The sequence below is a fragment of the Dipteris shenzhenensis genome, chromosome 6, assembly GCF_047967505.1.
Source record: "Dipteris shenzhenensis isolate YYH24624 ecotype China chromosome 6, Dip_SZ_1.0, whole genome shotgun sequence".
Lineage (NCBI taxonomy): Eukaryota > Viridiplantae > Streptophyta > Polypodiopsida > Gleicheniales > Dipteridaceae > Dipteris > Dipteris shenzhenensis.
The window spans coordinates 27,996,752-28,020,943 of NC_141601.1; the positions used below are offsets into that span (position 1 = coordinate 27,996,752).

The window sequence follows — 24,192 nt, forward strand, 5'->3', positions numbered from 1 at the left end:
TTAGGTGAATTACATCTTATGATAACTTGCCATCTTCAAGAAAACTATCCCAAACATCTCATTCCTATTCCTATTTCTTTGGAAGTTTGCCATTGCAAAATTATCCCTAAGTAGTAGGATTGCCAAGTGGATTTCGCCAATATGTGTTTTGTGCAAAATTTGTAGAGAAACACATTTTTGACCATTTCTAAAACTTAAATTCATAAGATCTAGTCCGGGTAAAATTTCACTATTCGTGATTCTCTCAACAATACTAAGGAAAAAACAAATTTCCTAACCTAATAAAATGGAGTTTAACTTGATAAATCTAGTTAAAATGTGTAATTTGCCCATTTATAAAACTAAAATGCATTTTAAAAAGGTACATTAACAAAGCCCATATGAAATTTCACAATTTATGATTCTCTCAACAATCCTAGGATTCTAGGAAAATAAAATAGAGTTTAATTTTAAAAATTTTGCATCTACTAATTTTTAAAAATACGTAAGATCTTGTCTGTAAAACAAAGTCTAGGTGAAATCCAAGCCTGCCCTTAAAAACTAAAGTTCGGCATTAGTTGTAAACGATGGATTTTTTAGGGAAGGTCATTGTGTGAGTAAGATGGGTAACGGTTACCAAAATGGGATAAAGAAAGTGAGGAATCTTGGAAATGTGTACATGTTTGGGCCAAGGTTGGATGTTGCCAATTCTCTTAGAGATGCATAGAGAAAGTGAGGACTCTTGACAATGTGGATATATTGGGCCAAGGTTGAATTTTTCAAAAGTGTGTTGTGAGCAATGTCTTGGGAGTGAAGAGGAGTAGGATGGATAAATTTTTAAATTTTACTTTTAAAAGAAACATAGATTTATTTCTTAAGGAAAGGGACTAGAGATTTTATAAAAGTGAGAAAATCCGAAGCTAGGTCTAGATGAAGAGGCGGACAGCGCTGGTTGTTGTGTGTGGAGTTTACATGGCATGGAAGACAAGGCAATATTAATTATGACAGTTTATTTTTTGCGAAAAGTAAATTGTAATTGATGTTGGTGGACCCATTCGTGTCTTTTTGTGAAAAAGTAGTTCAAATGGTTTTGAGTTCGGCCTGATGAGGCCAGAAGCCTCTTTTCCTTGGAAGCCTTCCACTTACGTGGAGTCTTGTGACTCCGTTACGTGGAGTCTTGCGAATCATTTTGCGCCATCTGGCTATATGAGCCCAGCCAAAGATAGCAAGTAGAGAACTCCATAAACCTACTCTGATTATAAAGAATAATGACCTAAATTACTCTACTCACAAATGACTTCCAAGAGCTTCTATGAAATGACCTTAGTGGGAAAGAAGGAAGGGTGAAAAAGGAGTTAGTTAGGTCAAAAGTGAAGTGGAACGATAAAGGTCCAAAGTCTGACCAAGGAACACAAAAGTCTAACCGTTACAGGCAAAGTCTGAGGGTGTACTGGAGGGAGAAAGGAAAACCACTCAGCAACCAAGACTCTCAGGGTCACGTGGGGAACTGTCCTACTACTTGGTTCTTCTTAGCCAAGTGATTGCAAATGAATTTGTGCACTATAAGGATTTGACAATTTTATTGATTGGCTTGCTTTGAGGCTGATTGCCTGCTCTTGCTTTTAGCCCAAAAGAAAGTGATTGCAGAAGATGAAAATGTGCACAACAAGATTTGACAATTTGATTCATTGATTGTTAGCGTGCTTTGAAATTTGCTGTTTTGAGAGGGAGAGATTGCTGCTGCTCTAAGCTGAGATGATTGAGCAGCACCAATCTCTCATGATCACAGCTATGGCAGAGGCTGGATGCAGCTCTCTGGCTCTGATCATGAGCATGGCTATGGCGGATCCTTAGCCAATTCGAAGCTCTCTTGGCTTTGATGAGGATGGCTATGGCGGATTAGCCGTTTCTTTGTGGAAGCTCTCTGGCTCTTGATGATGCTGATGGCTATGGCCGATTAGCTCCTCTGTTTGGCTCTGATTAGCATGGCTATGGCGACCGAATTCTCTCTCTCTCTCTCTCTCTCTGTCTCTCTGGGGCTTGATGATGATGGCTATGGTGCATTAGCCTCCGTCTCCCTCTCGTACTTCTCTGCTGAACAGTACAATCATCCGCACCCCCTCGTCCAGAAAGAACAACACTGAACAGTACCTCTGCTATCAGTGCGTCTTGTCAGCTTTAAATCCATTCTCCCTCCTCGCTTTCCGCCGTCCCACGGTCTGCTCCCTATCACGCCTCCGGCGAGCAGGAAGGCAAGCAGCACCCACGGAGGGAGAGAGAGAGAGAGAGGAGACAACCGAGCGAGAGCGAGCGAGAGACAGAGAGAGAGAGAGAGAGAGAGAGAGAGAACCTTAGCTATGGAGCTTCCCCGCGAACTCAATTCTTTGCAGCAAAGAAAGACTGGCTCCTTGCATCGCCGTGAGATCTAGAGAAACAGAACGACCGCACGAAATCGGCAGCCAACAGGAGAGGAGGAGGAGGAGGAGGAGGAGGAGGAGGAGCTGTCAAGGAAACGAGAGCGAGCACAGAATCCATAGCCAACAACAGAGGAGTCGTCGGAAGAGCATAGTGGTGGAAGAGCGGGGAGAGAGAGAGAGAGAGAGAGAGGAAAGATGCGGCCGAAAAGGAAGAATTCGACGGCGAGATCGAGCAGCAGCGTGAGGCCAGTGCAGGGAGAGATGATTCTGGCGCCATTGTTGGAAGGTCCAACGCCAGAAGCGTACGAAGAAGAAGGGAGGAGGAGGGAGAGTCCATGGGGAAGTGTTCGTCTTTGGATGAAAGGCCAGCTCGAGCGAAGCTCAATTCCTCTGCTTCCCCACAAACGATCCGACCCTCGTCTCCTCCTCGGCGTCCTCGGTTGCCCCCTCGCTCCCTCCTCTGTCTGCTTCGACCCCCTGCCTCACCTCTCCATCAAAAACGTCCCCATTGTAAGCCTCCTCCTTCCATCTCCCGTTTCGCCTCCGACTCCCTCCGCTTCCTGTCATCCCTCCATCTTTTGCATGAATTTACAGTCGCTTTTTGCACAGATTCGTCGTCACCTTCCCCCCTTCTGTTGCCCGTCTCTTCTGTTTCTCCATCAGCCGTAGAACTTTTGCTGTTTTTATTGAGCAGATTCGTGACGGACTTCCTCTTGCACGGTTTCCTTTCATCGCAATTTGGGCGATTATCTTCTTCTACTGGGTCATTACGGACTTCGTGCAATTCGGACCGTTTCCTTTCATCGCAATTTGGGCGATTTTCTTCTACTTATGGGTCAATTTTAGAATTTGCGACGATCCCCGTGCAATTTTTCTCCCCACGATCGGCTGTAGATTGTTGCGGCATTGTGAGGAAATGGTCGAAGGAAATTGATCGCAAACTTCATGCAAAAATGAGAAGAATTGAGCGCATACTTCTGCAAAATGAGCAGTTTTCGTTCTCCCGAGCTGCTGCATTCTACACGCTCGGACTCGAGGCACCCTTTTGTCATATTATAGCGACAATGTTGACGAGAAGATCGTAGATTCGTAATGCTGATGTGCAGAAAGTTTCTCAAAGACAGCTGATTTGCTTGACGTACATAGTTGTACTGACGTACTTTTTTATAGGAATCGTCCTCTGCGCAGTACATCGTCCAGCAATATGTCGCAGCGACGGGAGGTCTTAAGCTGCAAAGCTCTATTCGGAATTCCTACACGATGGGAAGAGTCAGAATGCTTACGTCTGAGTTCGAGACGCCCACACGGATCACCAAGAATCCACTCAAGGCAGCTGAGAATGGATGGTTCGTTCTGTGGCAGATGATGCCCGGCAAATGGCACGTAGAATTGGAAATCGAAGACAATGCTGTGCAAGCTGGGAGCAATGGCAAGGTGGTGTGGAGGTACACTCCATGGCTAGGTGCTCATGCTGCAAACGGCCCCGTACGCCCTCTGCGCCGTGCTCTGCAGGTCCGATCTCTTTCATGCTCTCCTCCTCTTTCATGCTTTCCTTCTTCTTGCCTCTTCATTCTCCAGATGATTCTCATCAAACACGAATTGTACGCCAATTCTGTCCTGAAACCTGCTGATCAGCAGCAGATGGATACCCCTGATGATATTGAACACGAATTCTATGCCCAATACTGTCGATGCTGATCAGCAGACTTTCTACGCAGGGCCTTGATCCTATCACTACCGCAAGCCTGTTCATCAACGCTCGCTGCATTGGAGAGAAAAAGATAGGAGACGAAGACTGCTTCGTCCTCAAGCTTGCAGCTGATCCAGCAACTCTAAGTTCACGAAGCGAAGGTCCAGCAGAGATAATCCGGCATGTACTCTTTGGGTACTTCAGTCAGCGAACAGGTCTACTTGTCTTTCTAGAGGACTCACATCTGACCAGAATTCAGGCCAATGGTGCAGAAGCTGTGTACTGGGAAACTACAATCGAGTCCTCTCTACAAGATTACAGGCCTGTGGAGGGTGTAAACATAGCCCATGCAGGACACTCAGTTGTAACTCTTTTCAGGTTTGGAGAGGAAGCCATGAGCCATACAAAGACTCGAATGGAGGAGATGTGGAGAATAGAGGAAGTTGCTTTCAACGTTGCAGGTCTCTCCGAGGATTGCTTTATACCTCCATCTGATATAGGCAAGACTAATGCCACTAGAACCCACCAGTTTTCTCGTGAGAAAGGTAAATCCATATAGCATGCAAAGGTAAAGACAGAGCAGAGGTATTTTCAGATATAGAAAGATTTGAAACAACATACAAGTGCAGAGGTCTTTTCAGATACAGAAAGTTTTGAAACAACATACACAAGATTCAAGTAAAGGGGAACCCTCTAAGACCATCACAGAGGGGACATCTCCCTGCACAGAAGATTAACACACACATTACTCTCACTTGGGTCATGAAGACCTTGAATAGTCCAATCGGAAGATGGCTAAGTATTATCAGTCGATGATAGTCAGGCAGATGATGCAAAACGAGCTACATTGCTTGTTTTGACTGCTTTGACAGGCCTGTTTCTCAGGTCCAATGTATACAAACACAGATGATGCCCATCTCATAGAATGCATAGGAAGCTTATGCAGGATTTGGCTTGGGTGTTGTTTGGATTTAGTGTGGATGCCCAGATTACCTTCTGTACACAGTTCTTCTGTGACAGGAGAGCTCACAGGAAATTTGAAATTTTCGTGAGGAAAAAAAGGTACCCAAAAAGAGGGTCTTTGTACTTCTATTAAAAGCTTTTTAATGCAAAGTTAAGTTAGTTATAAGGATGAGTCGGTCCTTAAGCTTGAGCAATGGATTTGGTGCTTGATTGAAAGTAGGAATTTGCAAACTCAAAGAGCCTTTACCTGTTAAGGACAAACCTTCTATGTCCAGTACTGATGTGTGTAAATTTCACAGCTGAAGCTGTTCGTTGTGGCCTGCCTGTCTCTTTTGGTTTCCCAGGCTGTGTTATCTAGTAAGGCTTCTTTGTAAGGATGCTGCATGTTATCTCATGAATCAAATGATGCTCCCTAATCTATACCTTTACAGAATATGGAATCATAACAAAAGTCTATGCTCTTAACAACAGGGATCCTTACCCTGTTGCAGAAACTAAAGTAATCAATCCGATATCTATTGACCCTATTAAGATGAATATGTCGTAATCCAAATCTTGTCTACTAGCGTGCACTCAACTAAAGCAATTGTTTTCAATAAACTGTCAAATAATTGAAGACAAACACAGAGATAAGCCCCGAAACGAGAATTGCATTCAGTTAATGTTTGTTTACAAGTGATCTCCTTTTATAGGAGATGAAGAGAGAAAGCATATCATGATTTTACATAAATCAAAAAGCATATAGCTTTTACTAAAGCTAAGGCTGCAAACAACTAGCAGCCACCCCCCTTGCAGACTTACCCGGTTGTTAATCAATATTTGGATGAAAAAAACCTTTGCGGGGATTCAAAGGAAAAACCCAAATATTGATTAACATCCTTAAAGTCAACCAAGCTGTCAAAAATTAAGTCGTTAAAGAACTGAATGGGCTTCCTGCAACACCAAGAACTTTATTATGAGGTTCATACTTGCTTTCTCATAAGCCTTTTGTGAAAATGTGTGCCACCATGTGTTGTGTTGCACAATAGTCAAGTTCAATTGCTTTACCTCAAGCTTGACATAATGATAATGTATATCAATATGCGTACATTTCGAATGGAAGACCTTGTCTTTTGTCAAAGGAATGGTACTTTGGTTCACACATAAGAATTGATGATCCACTTTGATTCTACGTTAGATAAGCTCGTAGATGAATATATTGGACTTTTTAAAACACCAAGAACTTGCCTCATGTTTGCTTTCTCCCAACACTGTAATAATGTTCCCTTCAAATATCACAACACTCTTGGATATATCAAAGGTTGAAGAGATCTTCTTCTTTCCTTCTCCTTTTATCCATAGAGATTATTATCCATATCAAGTGATAGACCATCCACAAGGTCATCTTCTTGTTTTAAGATTCGTATGTCTAAATCCTTGATGTCATAATATGCTTGATGCATGTCCTCATCATTTAGCCTGGTGTTCTCTTGGTGCCACCCCAATATAAGTTATCTTCTCTTGGCACCACCCCAAGAATACAAGTATGAATCAAACAACATGGAAATTCCACCATCCATAAGCCTGGATACTGAAGTTCTCTTGGTGCCACCCCAAGAATACAAGTATGAAGCAAACAACACGGAAACTCCACCATCCGTAAGCCTAGATACTAAAATGTGATACATCCTTGGAACATCATCGAGATAAGCAAGCTTTCTTATAAGTAGAGGATGATTTGTCCCTAGCTCCATTCTGCTTCATATATCTCTTAAAATAACATGAATCCTCATCACGATCAGTTTTACCACAAAAAGTACAGTTCACAAATTTATTTGAATAAGTACGTCTAGCATGGTGTCCACGACCGAAAAAAGCTTGGTTTCCACGACCAGCTTGATACGCTTAGCTACCACAGCTAGCTTGATGATCTTCGCTTCCATGGCCAACTTGATCAGCTTGGCTTCTCTTGCCAGCTTGATAAGCTTGGTTTCCACAACCAGCTTGCACATGCTATTGTGCAGATTGGTAAAATTCCTTTGTCTATGCAGGATGGAAAAAAGAAATACCTGTCTGATGTATTTCATGTCCCGAATATCACCAAGAACCTGGTTTATGTTGGTCAAATGGTTGAACAGGGCTAAAGACAAGAGTGCAATTGGCTGCAAGTGGGTTTATAAGGTGAAGCACAATGCAAATGGTTCTACGAATAGATACAAGGCAAGATTAGTTATCAAGGGGTATGCATAGACATATGGCATTGATTATGAAGAAACATTCAGTCCAGTTGCAAGGATGGCAACCGTAAGAGCAGTCATTGCTATGGCTGCATCAAAGGGATGGTATTTACATCAGATGGATGTAAAGAATGCTTTCTTGCATGCTGATTTGCAAGAAGAGGTCTATATGGAGCAGCTACCAGGTTATGTTCATGCTGTTCATCCTGAGTTTGTTTGCAGGTTGAAGAAAGCCTTGTATGGCTTGAAGCAAGCACCCAGAGCATGGTCTGACAAGATAGGACAGTATCTTGTCACTATTGGCTTTCAGATTTCCAAGGCAGATTTCTCACTTTATGTGAGAAAAATAGAGAAAGGCATTATGCTGCTTGTCATTTATGTTGATGATTTGATCATCACAGGTGATAGTGATGAAGATATCCTTCATGTGAAAATGCTATTGAAGCAGAAGTTTGAGATGAAGGATTTGGGAGAGCTACGTTACTTCTTGGGCATTGAGGTGATTAGATCCACAAGTGGGATATGGCTCTTGCAGAGGCAGTATGGATTGGACATGCTATCCAAATATGGGATGACAGGCTATAAGCCTATTTCAGTTCCTTTGGAGCAGAATGTGAAGCTGAGCACAGATGCAGGTGAGCTTCTGGAAGACCCTACTATGCACAGACACATAGTAGGAAGTTTGATTTATATGACTATTACCAGGCCATATTTGAGCTATGCTATTGGGTTGGTAAGTCAGTTTATGCAGGCTCCAAGGAAACCGCATTTGGATGCGGCTAGACACATACTGAGGTATGTGAAGTCCACATTGCAGTATGGACTATTTTATAAGACTGGGGTTCAGATATAGTTGCATGGATACACTAATGCTGATTGGGCTGGTAGTATTTTTGATAGACGATCTACTAGTGGATATGTGTATGCCACCTTAGTTAGCTGAGTTTGGTTTGAGACCCACATATAGGGTTCACCTATTCTTTTGTACTTAGAGTTCTTTTGGCTTTCACAACTAAGAAAAGGAAAAGTGTTTTCAGCCTCCACCTTTGTGTATATTCCCCCATTGTGTATGTGAGAAAGCTGGAAGTGAGACTCCTTCCTTCTCTCCCACTCTCTTCACACTTACAACCAAAGCTTTCTCTTGAAGGTTTCCACGATCGAAAAAAGCTTGGTTTCCATGACCAGCGATACGCTTAGCTGCCATGGCTAACTTGATGATTTTCACTTCCATGGCCAACTTGATCAGCTTGGCTTCCCTTGCCAGGTTGATAAGCTTGGTTTCCACAACCAGCTTGATGAGCTTAGTATCCATGACCATAGCTTGAAAATGTATTTGTCCAATATTTCCATGAAAGCGCTTTGATGCTACATATAAAGCTTTGTCATCATATAAAGAGGAATTAAACAAACTTCTTTTGCTTATAACCAAAGCTTTCTCTTGAAGGTGTTCCGTTGTCTTAATCTTTCGAGCAACATCCTTTAAAGAATCACAAGCTCCTTCAAATGTAACATTGTCTTTATTTGCGAAGCTCCGCTTATATATTAATATAAAATCTTGGCGAAAGTTTTCAAGCTAATTTTTTTAGTTTCAAAATATTGGTAGAATGTAGTACTTTTGAATATATTTTCTTTTGCATTTTAAAGGAAAAAATGTAAATGTTGGTAAAGCTTTGAATTTTTTTGCATAAAAATTTAAAATCTTGGCAAATATTTCAAACATTTATTTTTGATTAGGGCATCCAAACTTTCAATGCCAATATAAAAGTTTAGCTTCTTAATGAAACTAGCTTGTGAAAATCATCCATGACTTTGACAATTGTATCAAATTCAGGTGCTTTCCTAGTCTCCAAAAGCATAGCAACATGTTGATCCTTTGGAAGAGGTGCACCTGGTAGGGATTTGAGCTGTATAGTTTGGTTTTCATGTTGCTGGTTTGTTGACAGTGTTGGTCCTTACAAGGATATAAGTGTGGTTTGATAGTTAGTGGCACTACATGTTTGGATGTAAGTGTGCCTTGATAGTTAGTCACGCTTCATGTTTACTGGCCCTGCAACATGTTTTGTTGTATATATTCTGCTTGCTTCATTGCATTGTGTGTGACTATGTCTCTAAGTTTGTGAAGGTTTGAATGGCATATAGGATATATATCCCCCCATATCCCACTTCTGCTAATCAAACTAAAAGATGAAATAAAATTCTTATGAATTGCTAAAAGACTGCTATCAATTGTTGCAATATTTCCAAATGAATTTAAAGAAAAAATAACTCCATCGTTGTATTGAGTTTGTAAAGGTTTAGATGGCATATAGGATACCTATCCCCCCACATTTTGTTTTTCCTAATCAAACTAAAGATTTAAAAAAAGTGTTGTGGATTGCTAAGAAAAATGCTATCAATTGCTACATTGTTCCCAAATGGATTTAAAGAGAAGATAACTACATCATAGAACAAAAAGTATATATGAAAACATTGTAGCGATAGAGTCTAATTTTCCCTGTATTAGTGTATTTGTATATATGTTTGGCCTCTTTCAATTTGAGTTAAATCAAAATCTCTAATCTTGCAATTCTCTGTTCATTTTAGAGTGAATAAAAATTTGTGGCAATAGTTGTAAAAATGCAAAGACTTGTCATTCCACTTCAATAAAGAAAAACAGTGAAGACATATCAGTGTCAACTCTGACATATTTGAGTTTGTTGAAATAGATGTTGTGCCTCCTCAATCAAATAGCTCAGACAATATCCTTCCAACCAATATCTCTCCTTTAAGTGTACATGTTGTCAGTCCTTCCCTTGTAGGTGGTGTTGCTTCCCTTTTAAGTTCCTCGCCACCACCTATTGTGAAAACAACCATGGCTACAAAACCTTGCCCAAAAAGAAAGCTAGATGAAATAGATTCTTTTGATGAAAGAAAGACAAAACTGGTAGAGGTAAAAGAAGAGTACCCACCCTTTGTGGACAACGTCAATGTGCCTGCTCTACATGAAGCGCACAATTGGTATCGTCCTGAAATAGAGACAGTTTTGTCAAAGTTGTTCAGGTTTCTGAAATCAATCTTAACATCAAGAATTGTTTCTTCAATGGGAAGGTCTTAAATAAGTATGGAGCCTACATGTTGTTCAATGCAAACTATCAAAGATGTTTGAAAGTTAATCTGGTTGATAGGGTTGGCCTAGGTTCCATAACCTTGCATATTGACAGGATCTTTTATGGAGAGTTTGTGAAGTTGTTGAACATAGGTTACTGTATTAGGATAACCAACTTCTCTATTTGTTTTAGAAACCCAAGAAATGATGGAGGGACTATTGACTACTGCTCTACATGAAGCACACAATTGGTGTCGTCCTGAAATAGAGACAGTTTTGTTAAAGTTGTTCAGGTTTCTGAAATCAATCTTACAATCAAGAATTGTGCCTTCAATGGGAAGGTCTTAAATAAGTATGTAACCTACATGTTGTCCAATGTAAACTATCAAAGATGTTTGAAAGTTAATATGGTTGATACGGTTGGCCTAGGTTCCATAACCTTGCATATTGACAGGATCTTTTATGGAGAGTTTGTGAAGTTGCTGTTGCTGGGAGTTCTCCATCGTTACCCAAGCTGCATTGATGCGCTGAGTCTACGCATCTCATCTTAGACATCTATGTCAATGTGGAAGTTTTCATTTCGAATTAGTTCCAATGGGTACAATCTCTCAATGCCCTTGACTCCAGATAAATGCCGTGTATGCTAGTCTGTCTCCTCGTACTCCCCTTGGTGAAAAAGTGAGTCTTTCCAATGTTATCCCTTGCACATAATGTATTGTCCTTCTTGCTGCCACTGGTTGTATAGGAAATTGTTCTCCAGTAAGATGCTTGTTTTTTATGGCCCTACTTGTACCTCTTTCACGATTCTAAAGATAGGAGTCCATTGTTTTGCAATGTGGTTTTCATAAGCGTCGATGTTATTTTGGCATGCTCACAAGCTAATGTATTTTGAAGGGAATAGTATCCACACTATGTCCCTCCCAGCGGATGTCGAAGCTGTCATGAAAACTCCATCGACACCGTTCAGCAGGCTGTCTTGCTGGTCGATGTTTCCCGAGTAGAGTTCTACTAGCATTCCTTCTTTTATCTCGATTTTGGTATGCAGGCCACATGTGTTTCTTGGATCCTCTAGTGTTTGTGTTCTGATGCATGTTGCATGTGAGAAGTTATCCCTTGCAAGAAGTACGTGCTTTTGCCTGACGCAAAGCCACATCATCGTGTCATTGTGTTTGCAAGTTTGTGTAGTATAGGTGCAAGAATGTGTGGTACTGGGCGCAAGCATGTTTTGTTCATGTAATCCAAGTCTTCGATTGTGTGGGTGTGTTTCCTGAATGAGTTGAGCGTGTTTATGAATGCATCATTGCTTTGGCACATGATAGATAAAAGCATTTGGGTTTTGTTTGCCAATATGTCTCCACAATCTCTTTCGACTATTTTGAAGACTCATAAATCTTTCACTGGCTTGGCCTAGTAGAAGTCTCCGCACGTAATGATGTCTACATCTCCAAAGAAGTGTGTGTAATCTCTTTTCAAAGTACGCATTCTCAAATCGGAAAAATTCATTATTCTTCTCCTGACCAAAGAGATTTCATCAAAAACAATAAGTTGAACTTGCGAATATAGGGCTGTCAATGTGTCCAACCTCTCCTTTGGCAAAGATGTTAAGTTGTTTCTATGTGTAGGAAGATGCAAGGTGGAGTGAATCGTGTTACCATTAAAATTGCGTGATACTTTTTCGGTGTAGGCCAATAAGAGGGTTGTGGGCAGGTTGCAGTCAATACGTGGTAATGTCTAAGCAAGCCTTGCACTATTAGAAGTAGAAGATATGTTTTACCTTTTCCCACCCCTCAAGTTAGAAACAAGTGTATTTTTTCTTGTGGATGCAAATGTTTTTGCAACATGACATCATCAAATAGCTCCCGCTGCTCCTTATTAAGTGATATTATCTTCTAAAAGTACTCGACGTTGTCCATGAGAACCTACTCTTTGGCGGTGACCATAAATTGGTCACTCTTAATGGCTTTTGATACTGCAAGCATCTCTAATGATATATCATACAAGTTTTCATTTTGGGGTTCATTGTCAAAAGCTAGGCTTCCGTTGTTTTCGTGGACACATGCGCTATCAGTAGGACGACTTTCTACATCGTTATTGTTGTCATAGTACTGATTGTTGTATTTCTCTTTGTTCATGCATATTATATCTTCTCTTGCATAATAGGCTTCTTTTCAAGTCCTGTGACCTCTCAATTATTCTTTCTCATCCTCTCTGAAGGGGCAATACAGAAGAAGCTGCTCGCGGTAGTGATTGTCAAGGTCTTTAAATTTGTTGACTTGACAAACCTCAAGATTTTTTGTTTCTTTCTTTTCTTGGACGTATTGTTATTGTGGTTGTATTCAATAGCGAATGTCGCTAGACGTATGTCATCCATGTGTTTGTTAATGATGCTCTGACAAGAAATGTCTGTGGATTCATTGTCAAGAGCTTGCAATTTGTCTTTACATTTCAGAATGAATGCTCTTTTCCCCTTCTTGTTTGTGTTAATGAACTGGAAGTCTCTATTGCATCTGTGCAAAGGAAGTGACAAAGTGATGAACGCTGCGAGTTGTGAGCTCATTTGTTAAGCATGTAAAAAAGTATTTCCCATTTTCCTTAATCTCTCTTATGTGGGGTTGTTTTCTTGCAAGCATGTCGTCAATGTGTCACGCATTGATTGTGTGAGCATGTTGTCCATTTTTGTGTTGTAGGAAGTGTAGTACGATGCAGTAGCGTATGGGTCCAAGATGAATTGTATGTCCATGTTAGATTGCCAGAGGAAGCTAATCTTTTTGTTGAAAGCATTCATGACGATGTCCTTTGGTTCACGTTTTAGGAATAATGTTGGTTTTGATATTGTAGCCCTTAATGACAGGATGTATGTTTGTAGGTCTATTGCAGAGTGTCCATCCACTGGGGGAACTTAACATCCTCCATTGTTTTGATTCTTTGGATTCCTTTCCGAATTCGAGTGCAGGCAAGTTCTTTGAATTTAATATCCCTTTCCCCATGCTCAAGTGGACCCAGTATCATTGTTGCATGCAACAGGGGATTGGGATAGTGAAATTTGCAAACTTTGTGCTGACCCTTTGTGCATGTCTTCCTATGAGTCTGTATTTCAGTCATTTTTTCACCTAGCAACTTCTTGTCACACGTGATGTGCTCGTCTATGAAGGCTATCACCTCAACATCACTGTCAACTTTGTATTTTGGTGCTTGTTCGACCCACAAAATCCCATGCTCACGCTGGCTACCTCTACTTTGGAACTCTATGACAAAGAAGTAATCAGCTACACCACCTATTATCAAGTCATCCTTGCATAGTAGCCGGACCATATTTTGTAATTTGCATATAATATCGGGCGCATAATGAGGGGTTTTTCCTAATGAGTTGCATGATTTTTGGTTCATGGAGTGTTGTATTTTGTGGGAGTCCCTACACTATACTTTGTTTTGAAAGCACTCACCAAAGGTTCCCACATCCGTTTGGCACATGAGAAAGTAACAAAGACACATGGTGGTCCCAATTGATGCATCATTGCAAACACTTCTTTGCGTAGTCTTTCCTTATGGTTGGGCGAGGTATGAAGGTTCTCAAAGTCCCTATATCATATCCCTAATTTCATTATCCGCTCAATGTTGGTGTTATTTTTGACATGTCTCGCACATAGCAATTTATTTTTTAGCACTCCATTTCTGAAGCACACCATATGGATTGCATTACTTGATGTATTAAAACCTTTATAGCTTTTAAAAAAAGATTTGTAATATTATGAGCAAATTTCAATGACTTGTGCATTATTTCCCATTTTACTATGTCCAAATATGTTAGCTTGTGATTGCGAACCATTCTAGGGAAGCCAAAATATAGCGTTGGGAATTCAACTCCCCGCTATGCTCGTCTTTGAAAACACCTAACGGTTTTTGATTCTCTAAAGGCGCAACATAAATCGCTTGCATTTCAAAATCTATGACTTCCTCTGTGCTAACTAAGTTGTGTATCTATCCATTTCTATCTCATCCTCTTCCATGGTGCTGTCATTATTTGCTTGGTCCTCTTCAAAGGAATTTATTGGGGATGAAATCAGGGAGAGCACATCTTTGTAGCAGTCATTGTTGATAGCAATGTTGTTAGCTCTATACAATGGTGTTGCGACAAGTGTTTTCAATGCTTTCATAAGAGTGTATGGCCTAACCTTGACTATTGCAAATGTCGATTTGTATTGCAATCTCCTTTTAATCCCAAAAATTATAGCATGATCATCATCTACAAAGTGTGGTAGAACTTGTTGTATCTTATTTGTGTCTGCCAATACGGTCTGCCAATACGTTGACAATACTTCCAGTAATTGCCATTTGTCCGTTGTTGAAAGTCGTCTCTCTAATTTGTGCAAAGGCAAGTTTGTGTGCTACTAGGTGCTCCCCGACATCATTTACCATGCACATGTCAGGCAAAGTCATATTTAGTGATATATTCAACGGAGTGAAAAATTTAGGGACGACGTTTCTTTTTATTGCTTTGTTGCAATTATGACAAATTCTGTGGTGATTTTCTATAAATCTAGTGTTCGGATCTATTTTTTATTTTGCCCACTCAAATGTTGTGTTGCTAATGCACTACAGTCTTCATTGCCTCAGCCCAAAAACCACCAGAAAGACTTGCATTGGAAAGCATGCATTGCAACCTTTCTTGAATGGTACGGTTCATCTTTTCTACAACTGGATTTCGCTCTGGAGTACGAGGGGATGTGAGCTCCCTCTTAATCCCATGTGTATCACAGAAATGCTGAAAGTGATGAGAGAGATACTCTCCACCATTTTCAGTCCGTAGGCATTTCAGCGTTCTACCTGATTGATTCTCAACCAAGGCCAGCCATTTCTGAAATACCTGGAACACATCACTCTTCCGAGCTATAGCATAAGCCCACACTTTCCTAGTTGCATCATCAATGAATGTCACATAGTATTCAGCCCCGCCAAATGGCCATGTAGGCATGGGACCACATATGTCTGAATGCACCAAATCAAGCTTTTCAAACTCTTTCTTTCCCCTTCTTTTATGGGCTGATTTAGTCTGCTTCCCATAGAGACAGTGCTCACAAAATTCAAAATCAGAGAAACTCAAATGCGGTACATAACCCAAATAGCATAAGAGTTTCATTTCATTCTGGCTCATGTTTCCCAACCTGCAATGCCACAAAGAAGTGCTTGGCTGCTCGGTTATTGCAACAACATGATCAAATACCCCTGATACATGTAAGGGATACAAAGTCCCACACTTGGCACCCTTGGCCAAAAGCATAGAGCCCTTCTGAATTTTACAACTCTAAAAGCCAAAAGTGGTGTGAAAACCAGCATCATCTAGCTAACCCAATGAAATAAGACTCTAGGCACATGTCTCACATGTTTCAAAATAAATGCAGACCCATTTGCAAAAGAAAACTTTATGTCACCTACTCCCACTATGTCACATGCATAGTCATTTCCAAGATGCACACAACCTGTCTTTCCACTGTCATAAATGGAGAACCATTCCCTATGGGGAGTAACATGGAATGAAGTACCAGAATCCAAAATCCAATCCTGGGAATATGCATCATCTGAAGTAGATATCAAATCTGCAGATAAACTAGACATGAAGAGAATGTCATTGTCACTATCATGTGTAACTGCATTGATCTCCTCGATCTTCACTTTTCCTTTGTCCTCCCTTGGACTCTCTTCCTTTTGATTTGCACCCCAATTTGCATTCTTTTTCTTATCCTTTTGCTCTCTTTTCATCTTGTAGCAATCCTGGCCCTTCTTGCCACAGTGGTAACACTCAATGTTCCATGCCCTGGATTTGCTATGAGACTTCCCTCTTTCTTGGGACTTCCCCCTGAACTGTGATCTGCCCCTTTGCACATTTAAGGCTGCATCCTACTTGTTGCAGTCCATAGACTTCGATCTAATCTCCTCGACCAACAAGCTACCCACAACATCATCAAATTTCAATACTCCACCAAGTGCAGAGTTACTGACAGCTGTACGGAAGGTATCCCATGAGGATGGCAATGAACATCCTTAGTCTCCGCATCAAAATTCATCTTCTGAGCCTGAAGCTGGCTGAAAATAATATTGAATTCATTCAAGTGAGAAGCAATGGAGACCCCTTCCTTCATTTGCAGCTCAAACAAGCTCTTCATGAGGTAAACTTTATTAGAGGCAGTTTCCTTTTCATAAGTGGCACACAGTTTCTTCCACAAATCTTCTGTAGTCTGCTCATTTACTACTGTGAAATAAACTGACTCTGCAAGATGAAGTCTAATAGTAGATTTTGCTAATGCATCCAACTCATTCCAATCATCCTCAGACATATTTGCAGGCTTAGCTTCAATCCCTGCCAAGGGTTTAATCTGCTTCTTTTGAATAAGCACATCACTTATTTGTTCTTTCCACAAAGAAAAGTTTGTCCCATCAAACTTTTTAATGCTAAAAAACTCCTTTTCAGACATGGAAGAGGATGCCATGATGCAAATGAAGCAAAAATCCCAAATGCTAGTGCCTACAAGAGAGAATCACACCAAATACCAGGTGCACCCAAATGTGTATGCCACAATAGAGTGAAATATCACCAAAACTCACGTCTCAAAGCATCTGACTCATATGCATATACTATGCATCCATATGAGCAAATCTGGCCCAAAAGAAAATGCCAACTGCAATGGCAATCCTAAATGCCAATAAGTGCCAAATGACTCAAGCATAAACACCGTCCACTGGCATATGCATTAATAATAGAGGGAGCGAGAGAAACAGAGAGCCACACAAGTTTTGGTGGGTGCAGAACCACCCTAATCTTCTTTTTCATTCATTTATATATGTGTTTGAGTATGGTACATAACCGGGGTAAAGGCACAGTGACCTTTAACCCCCACATATGGGATCCACATTATAAGAGCTTCCAAATATCTTGTACATGAGGTTGTATGTATTTGTCTACTTGTGTCAATTTGCTGCCCACTCCTCAACTTGGCATACTCCAACAGGAAACCCGTCCAGAGGATATGTTTTTCTCATAGTCATGGATGGCTGTGAATGCAGACCCAATCCACCCGTACCTATTTTTTAATTGTTACACATGACATGTAGGCCTCTCTTGACACATATCTTAACTATGAGCATCCATTTATCCTGGGCAAACCATGACTTTCTCATCACACCAACATCGTGGCAATCTTTCCATATTGTTTTCACAATTCAATGAGGATTCTTGTGGACTTCAGGTTGCATTGTGAGGTTCGCTTGGGTTGTGGTGGACTTAAGCCATGAGAAGTTAGCCCCATAAAAGTGACAAAGCTCAAGGCATATGTTCAGGTCAGGCATGCAAGGAGTATTTAGAAGAGGAGAAGATTAGAGAAGAGTAGCTTAGGAAATTCAAAGGAGACAATGAGCCCATGGACCTTGTCGAGGTACCTGTATGGCCTCCACCAAGAGTCAAGAAGCCATAAAGAGTAGGACCAAGAGTAAGATCCCTCAAAGAAATCAGACAACTATAGAAGAGGACTAACAACCTGATCCCGCCTGCTCCTTTCCAATGTGTTGTATGAGAGATTGCACAAGGATACAAGGATGATGTGTGCTTCAATACAGGAGCCATGGAGGCACCCTAAGAGGCTACGAAGCAAGTTACAACAAGATTGTTTGAGATGCAAACTTCTATGCCATCCATGCAAAGTGTGTCATCGTGATGGACAAAGATATGGCTCTGGCAAGGCGGCTATGGATGGGGATCCCAGCCTTAGGCCATAGAATATCATGGAGCCCGATTATCCCCTTGCCCTTGGAGGCACAACTTTGTATCTGATGCCCACACGGCAAACTCTTTTAATAAAATATATTTTGATTTTCTACATTATCACATTATTGAGTACCTTTTCCATGTTTATGATGCATTATGCTTTTCATTTTCAATGTTTAAAGGGTAAATAATGTAATCATTATTTGCACTTTCATTTTTGTCAAATCTAGGTGGAATGTCACCGTGCCGCAGAGATGTTAAAAGGAACCCAAAAACCTGCCATGGCATGAATTTGGGCATCTGGACTGCCTCCAAATGCCCAATTCATGCCATGGTGGGTTTTAGGGTTTCTAGACTCCTTGTGACATTCTAGAGACATTTTTCCTTTTGTGGCATGGTGGAATTCCTCCTAGATTTGAAGCTGATGACTATAGTGCCCAGAATAGTCCAACAGCATAAAATTGGCTTTAATTTTACTTTAGAAAGTGATGAACAAAGAAATGAGATCAAAATTAATCTATAGGATTTGACATGAAAGACCTTGGTATTATGCATTATTTTCTTACATTCTAACAGGTTAAATATGTGATTTCATGATGGAAGTGCAATTTCTATCAAATCCAAGAGGATTTTCACCATGCCGTAGAAGGCAAAGTTGTCCGAGATGTCGCAAGGAGCCCAAAGAGCACAAAACCCACCACAGCATGAAATTTGGCCATTTGGTGAGGCCCCAAATGGCCAAATTCGTGTCATGGCAAGCTTTTTACTTTCTAGGGTCCTTGCAACATGCCAAATAACTTTGCCTTCTGTAGCACAATGAAATTCCTCTTGGCCCAGAACTAGTTAAGAGAATATAAAACTAGCTAGAAATGCAGCCTGATGCAATTTTTCACAATTAATAGGATGGAATAAATATATTAAACCGTGAAAGAATATATCAACAACATCAATGACTTTAAACAAATACAACAATAAAGAAGGAAACAAATGCAACTTTTACACAATTAATTGTATGGAATAAATATGTTGAACCCTAGAGGAATTTATCAAGAATAGCGATGATGACTGAAAACAAATAAGAAAGATATATATCCATCAAAGACATGTATCTATTAAAATAGATGTTTGTATTCAAGAATGTATTACAAGAGACATCATAGGCTCTCTTTCTTCTTATCTACATCTAATACATTGACAATAGGGGCCTTTGAATCCCCGAGTGTACTCCTAGATTTAAACCTAATTGTAACAACACTAAGCTCATCCTCTCCTACTGCCAACGTCATAGTTGTTGTCGTCAATGCCCTATCGTGAATGTTCGATCCAAATGCATTGATGACAGCCAAGTGGTGGACCAAAATGACCTTGTTGACATTTTGAGTGATGTTGGAATACCCGATAGCACATGATAATGTCTTGCATTTCAGCAGCTCCATAGGCTCTCAAGGAGAAAGTTTGGTGTGGAAGACCACGATGTGGTGTGCCACTTCATTGAGGTAATGGGATAAAGAATGATCTTGCCCAAATGCATTGCGAAAATTTCCCCATCAAGGTGAGAACTCGTTGACCTCAAATTCCTCCAACAACAATTTCAATGAAATTAGAACACCAACAAAACAAGCTATACTAGAAGACCATCAAAACACAAAACATTGTTCAAATTTACCACTATAGCATCGTCGTCTTCTATTCCCTCCTCTCTTGCAATGTTGATGGATCCATGTGGTGTATACTATTCCAACTTCCATACTGAGAGTTTCTCTTGTTATATCTTGGAAGTGAAAGCTTATACATCAGAGGGTTGCACATCATATATTGACATGTCTGTATCTCTCAATGTAACCAGTGTTGTCTGTAGAAATTCTTCCATCGTTTGGTCTTCTATACCTAAAATCCTAGGATCTTTGACACGTGTGTCAACATCAAACCCAAATAGGACTCCGAGTGCCTCGCCCTCTCTTAGTCCAAATAGCACCTTGATGTCATGGAGGAACACATGTTCTTCTCCATCAATGAGGATGGGGGATAGTGAACATAAGTCTAATGTTGGGTCAGCAGTCTCCGATGCATATTCTTGCTTTGGAATTGCAAAGGGCTCTTGGAGTAGGCCCAATGCTTCAGCTACTTCCATCTCCTCCCTTGCATGGTCAATACTCTCTCCCAAGTACACGTCAAAGTTTGATCTAGGGATGAGGATATCATCAATTTTGGTAGGGGGGGTGCTTCAGTTGCTTTCATCTCCTCCCTTGCATGGTCAATACTCTCTTCCATATACACATTAGAGTCCGATCTAGGGATGAGGATATCAGTAGTTCTAGTAGAGGGGGTGCTTGATGATGAGGCTTCTTCCTCTAAATTTCCTTCTTGGAGAAGAAAGATGAATGTCATCTCCCATGAAAGGAACCCAATGCTTGTATTTCATGTGATCCTCGCTTCTAGGTGGTCATTCACTTATAGCTCCTAAACCCTTCCTCTGTAAGATTATCACAAAAGCAAGCCAAGTGCTTCACAAACTTAGGTTCATCTAGGAGATACTTGATTTAATCTACCAGAACGCATCTTTTCAAAGACACATCAACTTGATATGCAAAATCAATGAAATTCTCTTGCATGTAGTTCATGAGATCTTTCAAGTCATCCTTGGCTCGCATATATGTGCCTAGGACATCTAGGTGCCTATCAAACACTAAATAAATCTCTTCCTTGCGATCTTCTACAAATGCAGTTTGCGAGATGAAATCATGGAACATAGCTCTTGCTAAATCCATGGAATATGTGCTCAAATAGCAACAACTGAGGGAGTGAGATAGTTTTGAGGGTGGGAGCTTTTACAGCTCTTTAGAAGTGAAAGTAAGAATTTAATGTAAAAATGGCTCTTACCTCTATATATATCAAAACCCTAAAATTTAAAATAAATCATAAAATCCCCAAAAATTTTGGAAAAAAATTAACATGAAATCACAAGAAAAAAACATCAAAAGAAATTACACCTCATTTTTTAATGTCCATTTCTTGAAACAAGAACTAGGACATGGCAAAAAAGTTAATGTTGCACTAGTTAAACACATTGTTAACTATCTTCAAAGTTGCAAGAGGAATGAAATTGGCACTATGCATGCACTTCTCTACACATCGGCCAATCTTTTCACCATTTAAGGTAAAGTTGAAGGACTCTAACATGCCATCCTCCATGACCAATAGGTGTTCTCACACGTCCCTTAGGGTCCATTTGCGATGTGATAGTCACATTCTTGACATCTCCCTGATCAACATAATAGACAAACTTACCCATGTATTGTTTTCATCATTAAGTCAAGGGGAAGCCACCAACCATTTGTTTTCTTCAAGTGCCTATACAAAAAATCTAAGACAACGTTTGGTGTGATACATGGTATCTAATAACCACATTTCCCTTGCATGTTGACATTGAAACACGTCACCCTTTTGTTCACCTAACCTAGTACCCCCAATTCATCCCAAGTAAATCTTCAAGAGAATTTTCATCTACATGCGAGACAACGTAGTTTTTGTTCTATGCATATGTATATTTTGAAAACAAGCAGCAAAAATGTGCAAAGGCATCTGAGAGAGGCATAAACCAAGATAACCTTGCCCATTTGGATCCAAATGTGAACTTCATGGCCATGCCCATATCCTTTGCAATATTGTCCTTGTATGATGGCAATGTTCTTGATCCCACCATCCTGCAATCCATGTCTTGAATTTTTGGTGGTGCAATGCTTTTCAGCCATAGGTTCTAGAGTGATGTATGTTGCATTATACTAATATAGATTCTTCTTTCACAAGGAGGCTCTCCCCAGCATGCATTTTCTTACCTAAATCCTCATGAATTGCAGTGAACTTGCCTATGAATTACTCAATTGGTTCCCACTCCTCGAAGTACAAAGGGAAAACATCTACCATGAATAAGAGCTCATATAAACCAGCACAAATTTTCCAAATGCACTCATTTAACTTACAAGTGAAAAAGGTACATAGATAGAAAGACTAATAGAGTGATGGTATCCTAGATTTATTGAGTAATGGAGGAAGCCACATATATTTTTCCATGTAGACGTGTTACACCTTCGTAAGCCATCCTTTCTTCCCAAACTTGAACTTCAAGATGCAACCTTCCACTCATGCAAGATATCACCTCTCTTTCTCTTGGGAAGGTTATGTGGACCTTTGGCCAATCCTTCATGGTTATCTAGTCATTCAAGCTATAGATGCAAGGGATCCACTCATCTAATGCATTTTTGGTGATGTAGAAATCACAGCAGTCACATCATTGCATGGTCTTGTAGCCCTATTCCTTGCCATACTTGCAATGGTCACAACAGCAAGAATGGGAGTCCTACCTAGGGCAGTGTAGCCCGGAGGGAGAGAGCACCTCCAACAGAGGTAGAGAGAGAGGGGGGGTAGGTAGGAAAGAGGAGCTGCTATATATATTCAAAAAATGGAGAGAGAGAGAGAGAGGAGCTTCTACAGCCAAAATGAGTAGAGGAGGAGGGGCCAAAATGAGTAGAGGAGGAGGGGCCAGAGCAAGAGGAGGCATACAGGGGGCAGTTGCAAGAGAGGAAAACCCAATATTCAAAAAATGGAGGGAGAAACAAGTTGGACTAGAACAATGAAGCAAAGAAAGAGGGACAGACCACCTAGAGAGAGAGGGGGGAATCGAAACTCAACCAAGAGGTCCCACCTCTTCTTGAATGCCATTTGGGGCATTTGGGGAAGGTGCATTCTCATTTTAGTACACCTTAAATCCCTCCCTAATCCCTTGAAATTAGGAAACACTAATTGGAGGCCCTTTTGAGACCCCATTTCTCCCCTAATGATAAAAATGTTTTAATGAAGAGAGGAGGTGAGCATGCAAGAGAGAGTAGGAAATATAGGCATAGACCACATCAAAAAAGAAGTTGCACACTGCTTGACTATTTTGTACACTACCATATATGTTGTGTGAAAACTTGGAGTAAAGAATATACATTTAATTTCATTTAGATTAGGATATGTGCTATGTCCCATGACCCCTTAAATGCCTTTTTATAAATCTCGTATTTCTAATTTTCTATAATCCAAATACTCCATTGGACTTAATCTCCTATAGCAAATTTGGGAGGCCTAACCTCCTCGGAACATCAGTCCAATATGTAGAAATCTCAATGTATCAAACCGTAACTAAGATTAAGTCTTAGGGTGACATCTCACTTATTCATGTGTATGGAAATTTTGGCTTTCTCATAAGTTATAGGACTATAGTTATCTTAACTTAATTGATGCTATATTGAATGAGACACCTTGACATAGAGCTATGCTAACTTGAACACTAGCTACATAAGTGTCTATTATAATCACACCAAAGTAGATAGGCTCGGAATAACATTTGAGCTAGAAGGCAACCATGCTATAACATAGGCTTATAAAAGGAAGAGAGCACAATATGGAAGCTAGTGTTGAGTACCCTTGGAAGCTAGGAGAGCCACTTAGTGAGAAACCAACCAAGAAATGCCAAGCCATGAAACTCTAGAGTGGGGTAGCTATAACAGTCAATTGCACTATTATTTATTATTTCTATATTGTTTTGGTATTTGTATATTTTGGATGCTATCTTTTTTTAATTGTGATGGTATTGTGTTGAGATTTCTTCATTGATAGGACTCTACATGCGCTCAATCTATACCTTTAGTTCGGAGAGCTCTTCCTTTTAAATGCTAGGCTGGCTAGTATAGAGAATAGATATTCCATTAGGGTTGAATTTTTCAAGCTTGAAAATTTACTTTGTTGATAAAATGTGGTTAAACCCAAAAGAACGTGATTACAGTATCTGCACATGGCAAGCAACATTGAATTTTCCCATACATTTTATTTTCATTGATGCAATATGTGTAAATCAAGAAAGACCATGATTAGACTTATTATCTACAACATACAATACTCAAAATGTATAGCTAAAAGGATGGACCGATTACTTTATTTTAAAAGTACTTGGCTCAAATAAGTTGTTAAATGCTTTTGGAAAATTTGATGGAGAAAATTCAAATTAATTTAAGTTTAAAAATCAAACCCAAAAATAGTTGATTTAA

The 24,192-nt window shown here is 40.2% G+C and overlaps 1 protein-coding gene across 1 annotated transcript; it reads left to right on the top strand.

Moving 5' to 3' along the window:
• Positions 1-2,054: 2,054 nt before the first annotated feature.
• Positions 2,055-5,184, top strand: LOC147901004 (uncharacterized). The gene is made up of 3 exons (XM_087375603.1): positions 2,055-2,906; positions 3,567-3,908; positions 4,115-5,184. Exons 1-3 carry the CDS (start codon positions 2,592-2,594, stop codon positions 4,643-4,645), a joined length of 1,188 nt encoding a protein of 395 aa, XP_087231729.1. The 5' UTR covers positions 2,055-2,591; the 3' UTR covers positions 4,646-5,184.
• Positions 5,185-24,192: the final 19,008 nt, after the last annotated feature.

Coding starts and splice junctions, on each gene's coding strand:
- LOC147901004 (XM_087375603.1), top strand. CDS start 2,592: ATGCGGCCGAAAAGGAAGAATTCGACGGCGAGATCGAGCAGCAGCGTG. Junction 2,907..3,566: donor CCATCAAAAACGTCCCCATT/GTAAGCCTCCTC, acceptor ACTTTTTTATAG/GAATCGTCCTCTGCGCAGTA. Junction 3,909..4,114: donor CTCTGCGCCGTGCTCTGCAG/GTCCGATCTCTT, acceptor CTTTCTACGCAG/GGCCTTGATCCTATCACTAC.